Consider the following 19,551-nt stretch of genomic DNA (forward strand, 5'->3'; position numbering starts at 1 on the left):
TCCTTAGACTTCTCATCCAAATAAAAAAATTAATAAACATTTTTTCTCCGTGTATTTCTTAAATCCAAATAATTTTAAACACTACAGACCACTCAATTTCTAATCTTTTTCTAGTCTCATTATGATTTACCTTTTACGTGTCTCCCGTCTCAACAATGGATTAAAAGTTCAGCTTAATAATATGCAAAAGTATTACAATAATACTAAATTTTAATTAAATAACATGATCTAATCTTATTATTATGATAATCTTACATTTTTTTATTAGTTTGTATATCATGCACTTAACTTATGTCTCTTTTAATCTATTTAACTTATCATCTACAAAAAGGAAATTTTCTTTATACATTCCACAATTTTCTTTTTCATATATTTTGGAATATAATCTCAAAAGTGTACTATTTGTATTGGTAAAAGCTCACTCTAGTCTTTCTTTTATTATTATTTTACATTCCCAAAAGCTCTTAGGAAAATGAGAGCCATGGCAAAGTCACATTCCTCAACCTTTACTCTAATTTGGAAAGCCTGACCTGTGTTTAGTTTAGATAAAAGAAATTGACATGTGCTTATTAAACTTCCATGCAGCAAATTCCAAAACCTTTTTAATTCTCCCAATTCATATTCAAACATAAACACCTAGACAACAGCAGAATATCTATGATCCATTGAATTCGAGTGAAGTTGAATACTAAAATGACAACAGCATTACACAGATTTTACGCATTAAACCGTAAAACAAATATATCAATGAAAACAAAAATATTGGTTAAATTACATGCTCAGCAGCTATATGAAAAGAATAATCTTAGGAAACAAGATAAATGTATCTTGATCCAGTAAACTGCATCCAATATTGAACCCATGACAAATTGCAAAAAGCAATGCCTGTTACTTAGAAGTATTATTAGAATATTGAAGGATTAACTTTTCTGAGGGAGAGAGTATGTCCTCACGCACTTCAATAGGTTATTATATGAGTAAACTCTGCCAGGTGATAAACTTGTTAAGACCACGGTTCCTCTATAATGTAGTCTTACTTGGGAATTCAGCCTTTCTGACCAAAGCCCAACTTCACTTAGATCTCCTTCTTTCCAGCAAATGTTGACTGTTACCCCGCCACGAGCTTTCAATCCTTTCACACAACCATTGGCCCATTTATCGCCTGGCAATGCTGGAAGCAAGTAAAGGTCCTTCATTGTGCTCTGAACAAGCATTTCTGCTATTGCTCCAGAAAAACTGCCACCAAAAAGAGCTTTTTTTCTATCAGGAGTTCACGTAGTTGCTAAAGCTAAAGCGATAGTCTCATCCAGGCTACGTTTCTATTTCTGCATTTAACTACCAAGAATATGGGTGAAGTAAACAGAATACTACTATTCCTGAGGGTCCACTTAAAGATTTAGAATGTAATGAATTTTTTCACAGTTATGGAATTGCTCAGTTATGCTGTGTAAGATGTTATAGAAGAAATTAAGGGAAGTCCTGGGTTATAATGAATGTTGTAAGATGCAATGGTATATATTCAACAAGATACGATAACCACACAAATGTTTAGAAACGGAAAAAAACTTGCATCAGTAGGCAGATTTATCAAAAAACAGGGAACTCATGAAACAAAAGTTGAAGCCTTAACATGACGTATAGAAATTGAAATTCTACTGTTGGTATGGAAACTTAACCGTTTCTGCAACAGCAGAACTACTCCTTCCTTACCCAGATATGAGAGAGAATAAATATACAGCCCAAGCTTTTTAAGTGATGAAAGTGCAATTGACAAGATACCTTACAGTCCTTACAAAATATTGAGCCTTACCCAAAGTTAGCATCAATCTGAAAAGGGGGATGTGTTGTGAACAGGTTGCTATAAAGTCCTCCTTCGTAATCACTTTCATGATCAGGGTCTACCAATACAATCAAGTGTTTTATCATACGATACGCATGCTCACTATTATGAAGATGTGCCCACAATGAAGCTTTCCAAGTTGTCGACCATCCTGGGCCATCATCTCCTGTAATACAGAGTGAGAATGTTAACTACTATTGAACGAAAAAGAACACAGATTTACATTATGTATCTCGTCCTATAAAAGGTTGAACATAAACATACAAATCCCTGCTTTCGTAGAAGTAAAAATAATTACTGGAGAACCGTTACAGTCGTCAACTAAACTAACTAGAGAGGCTTTAAGCTGACACATAGTTGAAAATAATCTCTCTAGTCTCAACACCAAAAATCACTTCAGCTATTCATAAGCAAAAAGACACAACTATTAGAGAGTATTATAATTACTATACAACCATTTTTAATCCGTGTTAGTCTTAGAGACTAAAGAATTAAAATGATCATAAAAAATTTTGTTACTAAATGGAATCATTTTTAAGTATAGAAACTAAAAGTTGTAAATTTATGGGAAAAAAAATGAGTAATTAAACCTGTTGATAATTATATATGGCTGTTTCAACTTTTCTAAGAATCTGAAATTTCAACATAATGAATAAGTTCCAGACATATTGCATGAAAAAAATATTATCTATTGAATGATTTTAGCTCATAAAGTTCTCATAAAAGACCTCTTTTAATTAGACTAGATTCCACAGCTTTACAGAGGACTGGAGTTTTCTCAAGACTAATCGTGTGCCCGGGAAATAGTCCAAACAGATGTGAAACATGTCGATGATGTACATCTGGGTCCTCAAAATCTTCTGCCTGCAAAATAAATAAGGCGCTATAGTTAACATGGAATTGCTGGCAAATAGTCAAACTTGTTCGTTGCAAATCAGAACAAAATATCAGATGACAAGAACTGGCCAAATGGATATTCAATGGATGGAGGGAAGGAATACAGATAATAAATATAATTTCTTACCCATTCCATAATGGAACCATCTCTAGAAAGTTTTGTCGGAGGAAGCTTAGACTGATACATAGTGACTCTTTTGATGATTGCGTCATCGTGTCTTCCCAAAACCTGTTTTTCAGATATTTAGTGACCAAGACAAAATTGGGATAATATGAAACCAGTATCGGTTTGAGTATTAAGATCATTCTCACCTCAGCAGCAGAAATGATTATAGAGAAAACTTCTTTTATGATTGAAATGTCCATGGTTGATGAGTAGCTCACACTAGCAGGCTTTCGGTCTGGTGCAGTGAACATGTGCTCTGGTGAAGTTGATGGGTTAGTTTCTAATAATCCACCACGGCCTTCAATCAACCAATCCAACAAAAATGATGTACATTCTTCCAACAAAGGGTATGCTTTATTTTTAAGAAAATCCTAATATAAAAAAAAAATAAAATTCAACCATCACTTACCTAGTAATTAATACACACACAAGATAGTACAAAAAAACAGATACAATTTACGAATATATCATTTACAGTAAAAATATAGCTATATGTGCCATGATAATGGGTATCTAATAACAAGTCTATATTTATAACCCCAAAGGTTCATTGGTAATAATAGCAGTAAATAAGTTCCATCCTTATACGAAACTTGAAATCTATAATTGAAGTTGTTGGTTGTGGTTTGAAAATCCATTTGAAAACAGTATGTTGCTCCCTGGAATTATTATTTGTCACAGCTGAACAAGGCAATATTTGGATTTGTATCAATTTTGAAATTATATTGAGTTCATAAATCATAATAACAAAAAATAGATCAACTGGTCATATAGAGAACCCTATCATGATATGAAGATGAATAACCTCTTTCAATATTTCAGGTCCAACACATAGTTATACCATGAAAATAGAAGCAGACAATTGCATGCATGAAATAGGCAACTGTACAAGTATAAACAACTCGTTTCACAAGATCAGTTTTGAGTCAATACTTTTAAATCGAGGCTTAGATATTTTTCTGAAAAATCTGAACTTACTCTGTCCATTGTATAAGTATAATGCTCCCATAAATGGGCACAAAGCCAAGCTCCACCCATAGGCCATAAAGCCCAAACAGCCTCACCTCTATCTGGTGATGTTTTAGCCCATATGTCAGAAACTTGATGTGCAACCCAACCATTTGTTTCATAGTTCACCTGTATGCAAAAGATCAAAGGAAAGTATGGATAGAGCATATAAAATTCAGGGGCACGGTGGGCAAATGGTAATACAGTAGACTATATTTTCTTGTCTTTTTGTTTTGCTATACAGGATATAAAGTTACTAATAGCAGAAAGGGTGGATCTCTTTCTGAAATACAATGCCAAGAATAATATCAAAGCAAGAGGGAAAAGAACAAAATACCTTTGCAGTTTTTTTACCATTGGCTGACAGAGACGAAATGAAATCAAATAAGGGCTCTTGACACTCGTGTAGGTTGCTAGAAAGGGCTGGCCAATAATTCATTTGAAGATTAATGTTCAAGTGAGGAGCACCACTGGATGAAGTACAAAAAGAGACAAATTACAAACTCACAGCAATTGTTCGTGAAAGTACTTCTACGTATTATATTTAATACTTCATATCCATGAAAAAACTCTACGCAACCTTATAAACAAAAAACTATAGTATACAATTTCCTTTTTATTTACTTATTTATTTATTTATTGCTAGATGAGGGATGAAAAAGAGAAGGGAAAACATACTCCCATGCAGGCTCAACATCTTTGTTCCAGATACCCTGTAGGTTTGCCACCTGAGATCCAGGACGTGAACAAGAGATTAGGAGATATCGACCATATTGAAACAAAAGCTCAACAAAGGAAGGGTCCTCATCAGTTTGAAAAGATTTGACTCTTGCTGAAGTTGGAATGGTGTCACCCTCCTTTTGAGAGATGTTTGTTTGGGAGGAAACTGACTGCCTTTTGTAGAAAACAGATTTTCCCAAACCAGTCTTTGAGCTTTTAGAGAGTTGCAATGAGACGCGGTGAAATAGATTTTGATAGTCATCTAAGTGTCGTGCATAAAGATCAGCATAAGAAAAACTTTTCACAGACTTCATTTTACTGAGGGACTCAGAAGTAGGGTCCTTCTTTGAGTCTTCAGGCATAGTAAATGGGCCATCAAAGGAAGAAGAAGCTGTCAAAAGCAAAATAGCCGAATCTGAACCTTCAACTTTTAGCTTCCTATCATCTAAAACTTCTATAACCCCGTTACTAATCTGCATATCAAAAACTGCAGAAAACCGAATCCCCATTGGATTGTCAATTGAATTCAGTCTCGGTCGGATCCTACTACCAGGACATCTCCCTTCAACTATTATCTGATTTTGGCCACTTACCTTTGAATCATGATGCATTTTGCTATCAAAATACACTGTAAATGATAATGACCCAGGTTTGCTTGCAGACAACCTTGTCACTATTACTTGGTCTGGATTAGAAACAAAATGCTCTCTAGTAAATTCTACATCACCCACAGAGTATTTTACTTTTGCGGTAGCAGTATCCAAATCCAGCTCCCTGTAATAAGACTCCTTTGAATATTTAAGATGGGAATCATGAAACTCTATCTTGATATCACCGAGAAGTTGGTATACCTTCATGTCAAAAAACAACAGTCAGGAAAATGAGTACCAAGATTGTATAAAGTTTCCTTAACTCATGCACCAATCCATAGTCCAAATGAGAGCACTAATAAGCACACATTTAAAAGGGGGCCTGGAGGAATGAATGGAGTTCTAGTTGAATAACAAAATTATGAGATTTGTATTGTAGAAAATAGCAACTAATCAGATTCCACTGTTCATATATCATATTACCGGGTTGTCAACCCCTGACATCGGGTCAGTAAATAGTATATAGTTCTTCGAAACTTAGAGCAAGGATGGTTATATGAATTGAGACATATTACATACATCGGAAGGCTCTCCTGACAGCTTGACAGCTGCTGCGGTAGCTTCAGAGAATTTTCTATCATCAACAAGCTTTCTGACTTCAGCCAGTGCTTGTGGAGCACTTTTGTTGGTGTAGTCTCCAGGGATCCCAGTCCAAAGTGTATCCTCTACAAGAAAATTTAAATCTTCACATTAGAATGCTTCACGAAAGAGAGAGACATAACTGATTGGTTTCACCTTGCATAAAATAGTAAACCATGACCATGTTCTCGCATTTCATCCCACTTATATAAGTTCACAAGTACAAATGCCTATAGTGACACCCATTAGACGAAAAAATACTTACAGAAGAAGAAAATAAGAAAAAATAAATAAATAAAAAAACTAAGTTCCTCTCATAAGCTAATTTTAGTTTCCACCTGATTAAAACTTTTAGAAAAAGTAATAAGTTTTTATAAATTAACTTAATGATAGCTAGTTTGAGCTCATGAAAGAAGCTTAATTCACTTCTCTTCATCATTTTTTATTCTTACAGGTCTTTAACAAAAAAAAAAAAAAAAAATCCAAAGAAAAGAACCTCAGTAAAACCACACCAGAAAAAACAACCCTTTCTAGGTGGAGAGCAAACCCCACACCAGAATGCCATACTTCAAATCGGGACTCAAGTCCCGTACGTACAATTGGATTCCAACAAAGATCTTGAAGGAATTAAGGATAATACGCAGGTGTGTTTTGTCGTTCACACCATTAATCACAAACTCAGTGAGTTTTAAGAATGTTACTTATACAGGGTCAGTTAGTGGCAAAGGGTATAAAAAATTATTAAACGGGAAATAAAACATAGTTTATAACTCTTACGACTACCATATAACAAGAACATCACTTTCATTGGCCTTTGGATCGAAGTAACGACAATTAAAGCGAAAGTTTTCCAGATTAGAGTTTGAAAGCAAGAATACCATTGAGCTGGAGAAGTTCGGAGGGTACGCCACCCCAAACCATGGCACCGAGACGGCCATTGCCAATGGGGATGGCATCTGTCCAGTGAGTTGCAGGCCCAGCGAAAGTAACCTTCAAGGGCCTTGGAGGAGAGTCATCATCCCCTGCATTGCTTGAAAGTGGCTTCCACCATGTACTCTGTGGAGTGCTGCGCACCGTAGCCTGTACTCCATCTTGCATTGCCCAACACAGTAAGCAAGAGAAGACGAAGGACATCAGAAGTCGGTGGACAAGAACCTTCATAGCTGTTGGCATCTCTACTCTGAATGAACCTCATCACTTTCAGTTTCCACATACTATTTTATACCACAAATTATTGTACCTTGTCTTCTACTTCTTCAGATTTCTCACTATTTTAACATTCATTCCCCCACTCAGAGGAAATTGCAAATTTATTTTATGTACGCTTTTTATTTCAATATTTACCATTAATAACATTTTAAACAAAAAATGTCGAACTTTCACGCGTTTTAGTTCTTCTGCTAGATTAATTATTGTCTCGCTGAGCCAATAACTGATGTATTTTTTAAAATTATTTATGGTCATTTAATTTAAAATACTTATCTGTATTCTATTTTTTTTTATGTTGATTTTTAAAATATTCTTAAATTTCCTTTTCGTGCTTAGATTTTTTTTCATCGTAAAATTTTTTTCATGGAGACTAAATACAAAAAAATTAAACTTTTGAAGAACAAAAATATATTTAAGCATTTTCTAAGAAAAAAAATCAACTGGGAACTAAAATAACTAATTTAAATTTCATATTTTAGAAAACTATTATGATAATGTTACGTTTTTTATAGACTAATAAAATTTTTGTTTTCTTATTCAAGATTAACAATGTCGATTAAAATAAATTTTAAATCTTTTGGTATAGATACTAAAATTGCAATTTTCTATAAAAAAACAAAATTCAAAATTAAGATAATTATATAGATCAAACGAATGATGCAATTGTAGATAATAGTTTAGTTTAAAAGAATAATTCAATTTAAATAAATAACTCTTTAAAGATAAAAGAGTTATTTTAATTTAAAAATTAAATAATTACTTTTCTTTATGATGATATCGAAAGAACATGAGCTGTATCCACTTTTCTTTATGATAACAAATTTAATGAATTTATTATTATTATTATAACTATAAAATTAAATGTAAATATTTTTTTATAAGTTTATTATAAATATTTTTTATAATATTTTCAAAAAATAATTAAGTTTAAAAAAACCAAATAAAAAATAGTGAAATTTTAAAAAATAAATCATTTAAAGGATAAAAATAATAAAATAATTACTTTAATTTAAAAAGAAAACTTTATTTACAGATTAAATTAGGAAAACAAATAAGAAAAAATCAGTGTAGATAAATAACTCAAAGGGATTTTTGTCTGATTTCTTATCGTTTAATTAAAAAAAAGCATTTCGTGATATTAAAGTATAGATATGAAGGAGATAAAAAAGCCATCACTTGTTTCAATGATATATTTGGTTTAAAAGGTTATTCGCAATAAAAAAAATACAATATTGTATTCCCTTTTTAATATAGTTTTTCTATATTTAAAATCGAATTTATTTTATTTAGTTGCTTTGTTTCAAATAATTTATATTACATGAATTGCTAATAATGTAATATGAAATGATAAAGCAACTAATCAAAATTAGCTGTAAATGAACAGAAGTATCAGCGACTGCTTTAAATTAGACACGCGTTTGCAGGTCCACACTGACTGTCTATTTTTCTGGGAACCCACCCCACAATGCAACTACTCAACATAACAAATCTTACTAACTTATATGTTATTAAAAATGTCTTATTTAATTAACTAATAATTTATAAAAAAAATTCAAGTACAAGAAAATTTAACAATTCTAATAAAAAATTTAAAAATAAATTTAACAGAAAAAATAGCATAGAAAACAAAATTCAGAATTGTAAATCTAATAATGGATGATTTATAAAAACTCCCACGTTTTAAAATCCAACAGTAGGACTAAAGTTTATAATAGTTTGATATAGTGATACATGGTGTGACATCAACCTCGAAAAATGGTGTTTGTTTCTTTGTTGGATTAAAAATGGGGATATATTATGATTTGCATGTGATGGGAGTTGTGAAAGGCGTGGGAGATCAACGACAGCTATCCAATATTCACTCTCGGTGTCCTTTTGAGAGAAACTCCATCAAATGTTCTATAAAATAATGTTAAGCTTTTTCCTATATCAATGTTGTTTAAATGAAATGAATTATTTTAAAAACCTTTTTCCCCATTCGTATAAAATTTATTTCATATGATCGATTAAAAGATAATGAATAATTTTGTCTATAATGGATTCACAAAATAATTTATTTTTTACTCGCGGACTAAATTAAATATGTGAATTGACAAGGTAGTTTTTTCTCTATGAATGTTTACTTTATTATAATTTCTAAAAGGAACAATAAGACTTGCAGACCTACTACCAAACAGTTTTGCATTTGCAGTAAGTCAATACTCAACTAACTCCTATTTGGGAAAATTGAATAGAAGATGCCTTATATTGTGAATTGTCAACTCATTTAATAAAATAAAACCAGTATTACTTATTTCAAGTCAATTAACAAATGAAAATTATCGTATAATATCCATAAATGAAATATTTCTATCCTCCACAGTTTAACTATTAAAAAATTTTAAAATTAATATGCTTATTAAATTTGTTTTTAATCGTATGCACAAATTTTTTTAATTTTAAAAACAAAAAAAATAAAAACAATAGAAATTTAAAATCTATTATGGTTTCATTCTTTAAATTATTTCAATAATCATAGTCAAAGACAGATACAGGAACAATTTTCCACTATTTTCTATCTCATTTTCATAATTTTAAAAATATATGAAATACAAGAATAATTTCTAATAGACAAAAATGAAAAAGCGGTAGCACCAATGTAATAATGGAAATTATAATTACTAATGATCAATCATAATGGAAGGTCTTAACTCGTGGTAGGTCTAATTATGGGTAACCGATAAGGGTATTAATCTTATCACAAAATCATGGAACATTTAATTATGGAAAGGGTACTGTACTAATCCTTTCTATTTTAACATGCTAGAATATATCTTATGCATACAATTATTTTAATCTTTGATTTTAGTTCGTTGTCATACATCTATACATCGCTTATGATTTATTTAAATATAAGTAAATAAATCAATGTAAATATGAAAAGAAAAGTATATCAACATAGTTAAAAAAACATTTAAACATAATCATATTATATTGACCAACTAAAATTTTTTAAGTATAATGTTATAATTCTTAAAATTGATTAAATGCTGTATTCAATTTCGTCGTATATAAAATTAGTTAAACTAACAACGATCACAGCATACCTCAAGTGGATTTCATCACCCATATAAAAATAAAAAATAAAAAATCCTACAGTAAGTATAATACATCAAATGTTAATACTTTTTAACATCTAAAAACAATACATCGAATATAATTATTTTATAGTTGTATTACAAAATTAAAATATATACTCGTATAAAAAAAATTAGTTAAGCAATTATTGTGTATAATAGTCGTACGTATAATATATTGCATTACGCTTGGTATATAATTTTTTATTCTAATAAACAGCGATTGTAGTGGTTTTTAAAAAATCTGATCAAGATAATAGCAAAGTGAATTATTGACTAATATACAAATTAATAGTTAAGAATAATAAAAAAGATATAAAAAATATGTAATACACACATACTCATTTAATCGTATTAGTGTTTTTTGACAAATTTATAACTCTGCACAAACTTTATCTAAAAATAAAAATCCCCAATAACAGAGACTAAAATATGTTTTATCTTTTATTTTATTTCTTTCAAATTCGGATGAGGAGGATTAAAAACTATCCCCCGTAAATTCTAAAATAAATAGTTTTAAAAATTAATAAGGACTAAACATAAAGATCGTATACAAGTATATAGACTAAAAACTAATAAATACCAAGTTGTACTATCATATTGATATTTAAAAAAATATATTCAAATTTAATATAGGTGTAAATTTATAAGAGATATTTAAAAGTGACAGACAAGAAGATCTGTGAGCCCCCTAACTCACCCCTCTCTCTTTATTCTTTCCCTCTTATGTTTTTCTTTCGCTCTTCTCTAATTTTCTCTCTTTCTCATCTTCACACAGCACCAGCCTTAAGAGATGGATTTCTAAAAATAAAAGTAAAACAAATATTGAAAAGTAAGAACATTATTTTTTAAATCATGTATTACAATTTACGAGGATTGGGTTAATTTTGAATTGATGAAATAAAAACACCCGTTGAAATCATTTTAATTATAAGTATTATATATATAAAATATTATGAAAAGATAATCATATTCTAATAGTATTTTAGTAAGATGGCTCTTGATACATAGCATGATATAACACTGGGTTAGATTTGACTATCCAATATCCATTTTCACAGGTATAAAATCATTCTAATATTCTGATTTCTGTGCATGGTGTAGTCACTCATGTATTATTTTAAATATTAATTAAGTACTTAAAAAGAATAAAAAAACACATTAAATAAAACATGATATTATTAAATCATTAAGTATTTAATGTAAAATTATACATTTTTTTAAATTAAATATAAAAAATAAATAATAATTATAATTATATAAATATCAAATAATAATTGAATAAAAGTCAAATCATAAAAAAATCACGTGTTATAATTAAGTTACAATAAGAAAAAAGTTAATGTTATAGATTTATTAAACTTCCTAATAAATTAGAGGTGTTTTAATGCTTTAAAAATAAAATAAAATAATAAGATGAGTATTTAATTGAGTATGAAGACAATGATGATATATCCAATACTAATATTTTTACACGATTAATACATGCTTATTTGTTATCTCTAATACCTTGCATTTGTACACTTCGAGTGATAGAAGCATACTAAACTTAACATCTAAATTTTATAAAATATTTTATTGAAATATATTGATTATATAGGATAAAATTTAAGGATTTAATCATAAAAACCAAACTAAAACTTCATAAAAATTATATTAAAAAGACTTGGAAATGAGTCTTACAACTACTTGACATGAGTATACGACCTTACTATATGTACATATAGTGCTCTAATGGCTATGGAACTACAAAATGACACATAAAACGTTTGTTTAACTATAGTGCTCTAATGGCTACTGGGTGTTGCAGAAATAGAACCATAACAGACATAGTTTCCAAGTTTATTGTACATAGATTAGGACATAAACTTGTCGTGCTGAGAAGTTAAACTAGTCATAAATGGTTGCCTAGGATGTTTTGGCATGAATAAGAGGCAAGTCAACTTCATCACACCACTCAATATACCTAGTTTCATAATAAGAACCCTTGGTTTGGTTGGGCAAATAGCTAAGCCAAAACTCTCCACCAATTCTCCACTTCAAGACACTCCCTTCCATCTCTTTGCTCAGTCTCCAGCCCACTTCCTCTCCATATTCATCTCCTGCAATAATCACCGATCCGCTTTTAGTAAACGCTCTGTTTCCCCTCACATATCGCCCTCTCAGTCCATGAACACGCTCATCACCCGTTTCACTTGTCCCCTTCAACGATCCCACTTCCAGGCCCGTAACATTATCATGCAAAACCACGTCGAATATGGCCGCGTTGCCTTCCGCGTCTTGGTCCATTCTCCAACTCCTACTTCGTGTCTTCCTCGACGACCTCGCCGACGCTGTCACGTTAGAACCCTCAGACTTCTCCAAATTACCCTTCACTACCTTTTGGAGTTCCACTTCGATCTCTTTGTTCTCCGTCGACCGGCCCAAGCTCAGCCCGCCACAATAAGTCGCTCCTATCTCCGGGCCAACCCACACTCGAACACGGGACGGAAAGTGTTTCTCCTCGAGGAAATCCACTTCGTCGTTTTGGTTGAAACCTAGCCTCGCCACCTGGAGGCGTATGTTATCCAACCGTGCACGAACCTGGATGTACCCGTCGCAGAATCCAACGGTGTACTCTATCTGCACGTGTGCCTCGAGTTGGTGGTGCGCCAGAGCGTAACGGAGAATGGACTCCTTAGCGTCGATGCTGCAGAATTGACTTTTTTGAGCGTTGCTTCGCACCAGTTTCATATTCATCACCGGGGAGTATCCCTTCAGAATCCAAAGACCGTGAGCCTCCGTCGCGTAAGAGAATCTGGGAGAAGGCAAAAGCGTTTTTAAACCTAACCCTATGCTCAGTTCTTTTATCATGTGCAGTTTTGTTATGATGTAACCGAGGGTGCGCATGAAGCAAAGTTCGGTGTCGACTCCAACGGTGATAAAGAAGGTGCGGAGAACGGAGGCGAGTTTGGACGACGTTTGGAGGGTGGGAGTGAGGAGTGAGTGGAAGTAGAGGGAGCCGGCTTCGGGGGGCGCTTGGAACGCGCAGAGCCAGAAGAGGCGCATGGTGAAGACGAGGTTGAAGAAGGTGGAGAGGGACTCGGGTGTGTGAGAGTCCATGATCCATGCGATGGGGTCGGGCTTGAGTTTCTGCAGCTGGGAGCGGGGGCAGGTGCTATCGTGCGCCGTGGGAGAGCTGGATATGATTTCTTGCAGCAGTTGGAGAAGGAGAGGGAGGAAGGGGTTTTGTGATGAAAGGTGGCACTTTTCGGAGACCCACAGAGGCTTGTGGGCGTTGTGTGGGTGAAAGCCTTGCAAGCATACGGTGAAGGTGACCACCGCTTCGGAGTCAGACCCGGAGGTTCTATCAGCTTTGAGGTGGATGGAACGAACTGAGTTGTCTTTCTCTTCACTCGCCAGTTCGAACATGAGTGGCGAGTCAGACTCGGTCCACTCCAGCGAGTTGGGGAGCTCACATATCCATGACCAAACATCCATGGTGTTTGCTAGTGGGGTGTGGAGTGTGTGGGGAGAGGTTAGGGTAGGTTATGTGGAAGAGGGAACGGGGTTTTAAGGAGCGAACGAACGATAACGGGGTTGCCAACTTGGAAGCAGTTTAAGCCACGCAGGGATGAGGAACTGGTGGTTGTAAGGGAAGCTTTGTGTCGTATTTGAGGTTGTAGGTTGGATTCATTGATGGCGCCACTTTTCTTTCATTTTCTCTGTCTTCATGTTCTGCTACTTCTATGGCTGTAGAATTCACTCCAATTTCTTCTCATGTCCATCTGATAACTGCATACGTAGACTCAGGTTTTGTCATGGTTAGTTTACGGGCCACGTGTGGCCCAGTGAAGTTTCCAACGAGCTTTATCAATCACACAAACAGATATATAAATCAAATTATTTCTTGTCTTTTCTACAATCATCCAATACTTATTGCAAGTATTTTAATAATTAAAAAAATCACAATATATAAACAAATTTAATTATTTTCCTTCCTTTTCAAAAATTATTAATGATCGTCCTCCCACTCTTTTTATACCATACATTATATCAGTTATATATCTTTTATTTTAAGAGATGGTCATTTTAAACAAATTAATAAAATGCAATATACTCGAGAGTCTTATTAGTTTTTATTTTTATATGTAAAAAGAAATTCAAATATCATGTCATCTGTTTTCATGATGCACGAAGTTAACTCCTACCACTATTAAGATTTTTTTTAATATAAAGTTAGCTTATAATATATTATTATCTAATTATAATTTTATATTTTTAAAAACTCAACAACTTTTATTCAAAAATTAATAATTTGTTTTTAATTATGTTTATTTATTTTTATTTCAAGACGTCATTTTATGTAAAATTTCATCTATTGAGCATTAATTTTTTTTTCATATTTTTTTATCGACTAATTAATATACTGCTCGTAAACCCGTAAAAGTCTCTCACTACACTAATTCTTGACAAATATTCAAAATGATGAGTGATAAACTTAGGAATAGACAAATAATAATGAGTAAAGTATATTAAAAACAATAAATGCATGTTAAAATATAAGAAATAATAATGAACAAAGATCAAATAAATAAATATATATATGTATATATATATATAATGTATTCGTAACAAAAATACAATAGCGTTTTTTAAGTTATCCATATTAAGTTATTTATCTAATCCGTATAAAAGTATATTAAGCCGAATTTAACCTGATCATAAATTAAACTCAACAATTGAGTTTGATTTAGATAGATTGAGTCGTGGAATAACCCAACACCCTTAACATCCCAAACTAAAACTTATAATCTAACTAAGATGGTCTGTAGTTTATAATATATTAATTCCTAAAATAGGTCACCGTGTGTAACTTAGATTTTTTTTTATTAATTAAATAATTCAAAAACTAATAATTTTGTCAAACCAAATACTCCAAGTGTTGTTTAAAAAGGTTAGTGTTAAGAGTTTGTTTAAAAATTATTAATGAGCATCCCAATCTTTTTATACCATACATTATCAGTTATATATATAAGAGAAAGTCATTTTAAAAAAAAAGTATTAACAAATTAATAATGTTAATTTAATGTTAATTTTTTTTTTAGAATTTTGATTCAAAATGATTTCTTAATATATTAGAAAGTCATAATATATCACTTTAATTTTGATTTTTTAATGTTAATTTTTTTATTATAATTACATAAAAGAAAAGTTGAAATATAACTTGACAGCTATTCAAAATGATGCACTGATATAAATTTAATAAACTAATAATTTTATCAAATCAAATACTCCAAGTGTTGTTAAAAAGTACAATACGTATTTTGTTTTAATTCAACATTTATAAGTTTTTCATTTTATTCTTTTAGTTTTAAGGAAACACGTTTAGCAATGATAGTTACAAATAAAATGCAATACTGGTTTGTATATGCTACTAAAATACGTTGATACATGAATAATTTATATTTAAATGATGTATAAATAATGAATATTGAGGTATATAGAGCGTTGTTTTAGTAAAAAGTGTTTTTTATCCGTTATTTTTAAAATTTTACAATAATATATTCTTTTAATTAACATTGAGTGAGAGAAAAAAAAAATATATTAATAACAACACAGATGAAGAATACAACTCTAAATATAACAATAATTCACTTAAAATTAAGTTTGGAAAAATTCTTAGTTTTTACTCAATCAGACATTTTTAGTGAAGCAATCATCTCATCCAGTAAACCTTTTCACCGTCACCCATCATCATGCGTCGTGGAGCTGCTTCCCCACTACATTTGTAGCTGCAATTTTTGACGACGCACGTGGTTGCTAAAGTGTGTTGTGATGCGATGAAGCTACACTGTGACATTGTTCGCAATGGTGCAGAGGTGGATCTGGGCTCGTGCGATCTCTAATGAAAGTTGGCGATGCGAATTTTTTATGCTAATTTTAAATATATATATATATATATATATATATATATATATATATATATATATATATATATATATATATATTCGCGCTTAATTTTAAAAATCCTTGACGTAAGAGAATATTTTGTGGAGGAGAAAAATGCACGTCCCTTGTAAGTTATCCACAATATATTAACGCGTGAAAATCAGATTTTTCTTAATTGATTTAAGGAAGGGTCAGTAAATGACTCATAATTATGGTTACTAGATTTTGATATTCTAATTGAGCACGGGCTTATGACAAAACGTTTTCATTTTCTTTTCAAATAATAAAATTAGGAAAAAAATTTAAGTAGCATCGTAAGTTGAATTAAAAATTTAGTTTTCATACGTAGGTCAGCCATTCCCTTATATTTTTTACTTAAATATTTGTTTTTTAATAAAGTTAATGTAACTATTTTCGTTAAATTATAAATTAAAGATGTCATGTATCATAATGTAACGAAAAAATTACTCCTATATTTTAAAAACAAAGACTCAATTTTGTAAATATATATATAAATGAATAATAAAACTAGATATGTAGATGTAAAGAGTAGATTACCAATTAAATATTCGTTTTATTTGACCAATTTGGAAAACTCTATTTAGTCACGATTAAACAATTGTAATAAAAAACAAAAATCGAAACCACTCTTCTCTATTATAAAAATGCTCTTAAAAATATTTAATAAAAGAATTGAAAAAACTATTCTTAGAGTGTAGTGGAAAAAAAACTGTAAAATTAGAAAAGTTATAATTTTTTTTTTTTTTTCATGAGAGTTAGATAGAGTAAGAAAGGAATTTTATTGCAAAATGAAGATGACAAATGAATTGGTACAAAATTTGAAGAGTAGAGCAGTAACTAACCGTGGTAAGATTGGTGAGGTAAGAAAGAAGAGGAAGCGGTGAGAGGAAAAAACGCGTTGGAGGGCTCAAACACGGTTTTCTCGGGCCAGGTGGGTTTGACCATTGGTTGCCGAAAACCGAAGCCGTCCTCGGAAAGAGCCCACTTTCCCACACCCCACCCAGCCCATCCCTCTAATTTTGTTTCTTTCAAACATTTCTCACCAATTACTACTCTCACGACATAAACATTTACATATGTCCCTTCCACACTCTCTCTCACTGGACACTTGTTTCTTCCTCTTTTTCTTTTTCTCTTTCTCTCTCGCTACTCTCTTTCTCATTCTTTTTCCATGGACCCCAAGGACGAATTTGAACTCACAGGGACCACTTTCTCTCAGTTACTATTCGGAGATGACCTTGATGCAACAACACCTGCATTGCCTCTCCCTCACCACCACTGCTCTTACGATCACCACTCCCTCTCCTCTTCCCCTCTTTTCTCCTTTCACAAGCCACCCAAAATGCTATGCTTTGGAGACCATGAAACCATACCCCACATTCCTCCCACCATCGTCACCCCTCAGAAATCTGTCATCACTTCCAGTGACTCCTCTTCTGCTTCCTCCTCCAACTACACCAACACCGCCTTCACTTCCCTCCCCAAGTCCACTGTATGTAGCTCTCTCTTTCTCTCTTTTCTGCCTTCTCAACTGCCTTCTTTTTTTGGCTTTTCATTTTGTCTTTTCTTCAAGAGTTTGCAGAAAAAGCGGAATGGGTTGGGACAAGAATCAGTCACCAAGGTGGGTGTTGGAGGCCAGAGACAAACTAAAAAGACCAAAGCAGAGAATCCCACCTCAACCGGACATGCAAAGGTGAGGAAAATAATCGACCTTGGATTGTTTGCATGTCGTTTTCTTCTCTATCTTCACTTCGAACTCCAACTTTTCTCAGTGACAGATACACGCCCTGTCGTTTTCTAATAAAAAAAATGTCGTATGGTTTTTAAAAAGGTTGTTATTATCATAGTTTCGTGTGGTTTGACGAGTTATTTGGAATATCAGAGGAAGGAGAAGCTTGGGGAAAGAATTGCAGCGTTACAACAGCTTGTTTCTCCCTTCGGCAAGGTGACTGAGATGCAGTGTTTTTAGAATTGGAATTTTGTAAATTTTTATGTGGCCAAAGGTCTATTGAAAACGGGGTTGACTGAATTGAGATTTTGAGTGTTGATCGAAACTGCATGTGCAGACAGATACAGCATCGGTGCTTCACGAGGCCATGGGATATATAAGGTTTCTTCACGACCAAGTTGAGGTCCTGTGCTCTCCTTACTTGCAAAGCTTGTCATCGTCACACCACGAACACCAGCACGTGAGTCCCATCCCATATTTCATCATTCTCGCATTATTCTTTATCGTGCAAGGTTTTTAATTGAATTCATGGTTTTGTCTCAATGTTTTGACTTTGCGAGAGACTGTTGATAAATGCAACTGATGTCACGATTACAGGCAATTTTGTCACAACCTTTGGTATTGTGGATGCAATTGCGTGTTTGGAAAACCTTGATGATGAGTATGATTTATTAGAAGTAAACAAAATCTAAAACTAGGAAAGGTGGGAGTTGCAGGGCCCAGTTGATGGGGACAATACTGCAGATATTATAGCTTACTTGAAAAATGGTGATAGTTGTTTGTAGTGAGTGAACAGAGTGAACAGTGTGAGAGAATCGCATATATAAGGTAAGTATTGATGACTGAAGAGATTTGGTGTGTGTGCATTATTTCAGGGTGAAGAAGGAGAAAAGAAGAAAGAGGAAGTGAAGAAGGACTTGAGGAGTAGGGGTCTGTGCTTGATCCCAGTGGGATGCACCGTACACGTGGCGAGTAGCAACGGTGCTGATTTTTGGTCAGCTGGTGCAATAGGGAACAAAGTTTCACCATCAGGGAAGAAGTAGTGAAAAGAAAGGAAGATGAATGAATCGTTTTGAAAATTTGTAGCCTTTTGGGAAATGGGTTCCTATGTCTGCCCAAATTGGAGTTGTACTCAATATGACAGCTTATCTGGAGATGGATGGGTAAGGAGGTAAACTGCAGGAAATGGCAAAGAGGGATAACAATTAACAAGAGTGGTTCAAAGTTCACACATGAGGTACAAATCAGAGGTCATCATTTTGTCCTTAAATATGTAACATCTCTTTTTGAGGTCCTTTTCTCAGGACAACAACTATATCTATATATCTATATATATATTATCATTATTCTATACATCAAACCAACCAAATATTTTATCTAGGATTTAGGGACCCTCAACTACCACTCTACCATTCCTTATATTTTTATTATATATTTTCTCTCTATATTTCGCTTCAAATTTCACCTGTGTCCATCGAAACAATCGTGTTAAGGTATATTATTGTGGGTGTCGTCTCATTTTGTAGTGTTCTACAAAATAATATTACGACAACAGAATATCCGCGAATACGCGTGATATTATGTCACCATTCGTAACAGGGTGATCGTTGGTATGAATGGGATATCGGAGTTATATAGCAATTTTTCTTCCAACATTATTAAAAGGGAAAATCACGATTTGTAAT

General features: G+C 32.6%; 3 protein-coding genes across 4 annotated transcripts; 1 reads left to right on the forward strand and 2 right to left on the reverse strand.

Moving 5' to 3' along the window:
* Positions 1 to 642: 642 nt before the first annotated feature.
* Positions 643 to 7,091, reverse strand: LOC106772471 (alpha-L-fucosidase 2). Its single transcript, XM_014658891.2, has 10 exons — positions 6,739 to 7,091; positions 5,801 to 5,946; positions 4,590 to 5,482; positions 4,249 to 4,381; positions 3,882 to 4,040; positions 3,050 to 3,274; positions 2,865 to 2,966; positions 2,569 to 2,704; positions 1,811 to 2,006; positions 643 to 1,236 (listed from the first exon to the last, which is right to left on the reverse strand). The coding sequence occupies exons 1-10, from the start codon at positions 7,031 to 7,033 to the stop codon at positions 921 to 923; spliced, it is 2,601 nt and encodes an 866-aa protein (XP_014514377.1). The 5' UTR covers positions 7,034 to 7,091; the 3' UTR covers positions 643 to 920.
* A 4,932-nt stretch (positions 7,092 to 12,023) lies between these two features.
* On the reverse strand, positions 12,024 to 13,761 carry LOC106769733. The gene has a single exon (XM_014655468.2). The coding sequence runs from the start codon at positions 13,663 to 13,665 to the stop codon at positions 12,094 to 12,096; it is 1,572 nt and encodes a 523-aa protein (XP_014510954.1). The 5' UTR covers positions 13,666 to 13,761; the 3' UTR covers positions 12,024 to 12,093.
* A 3,177-nt stretch (positions 13,762 to 16,938) lies between these two features.
* Positions 16,939 to 19,551, forward strand: LOC106770690 (transcription factor bHLH113). Of its 2 annotated transcripts, none has more exons than XM_014656487.2 (5): positions 16,939 to 17,629; positions 17,711 to 17,830; positions 18,020 to 18,082; positions 18,204 to 18,326; positions 18,742 to 19,551. In XM_014656487.2, exons 1-5 carry the CDS (start codon positions 17,309 to 17,311, stop codon positions 18,907 to 18,909), a joined length of 795 nt encoding a protein of 264 aa, XP_014511973.1. In that variant the 5' UTR covers positions 16,939 to 17,308; the 3' UTR covers positions 18,910 to 19,551. The 2 variants fall into 2 exon arrangements, with proteins under 2 accessions (XP_014511973.1, XP_022640606.1); XM_022784885.1 differs by having other exon boundaries at positions 16,940 to 17,629; positions 17,720 to 17,830.

Source organism: Vigna radiata, chromosome 8, assembly GCF_000741045.1.
Source record: "Vigna radiata var. radiata cultivar VC1973A chromosome 8, Vradiata_ver6, whole genome shotgun sequence".
Taxonomy (NCBI): Eukaryota; Viridiplantae; Streptophyta; class Magnoliopsida; order Fabales; family Fabaceae; genus Vigna; species Vigna radiata.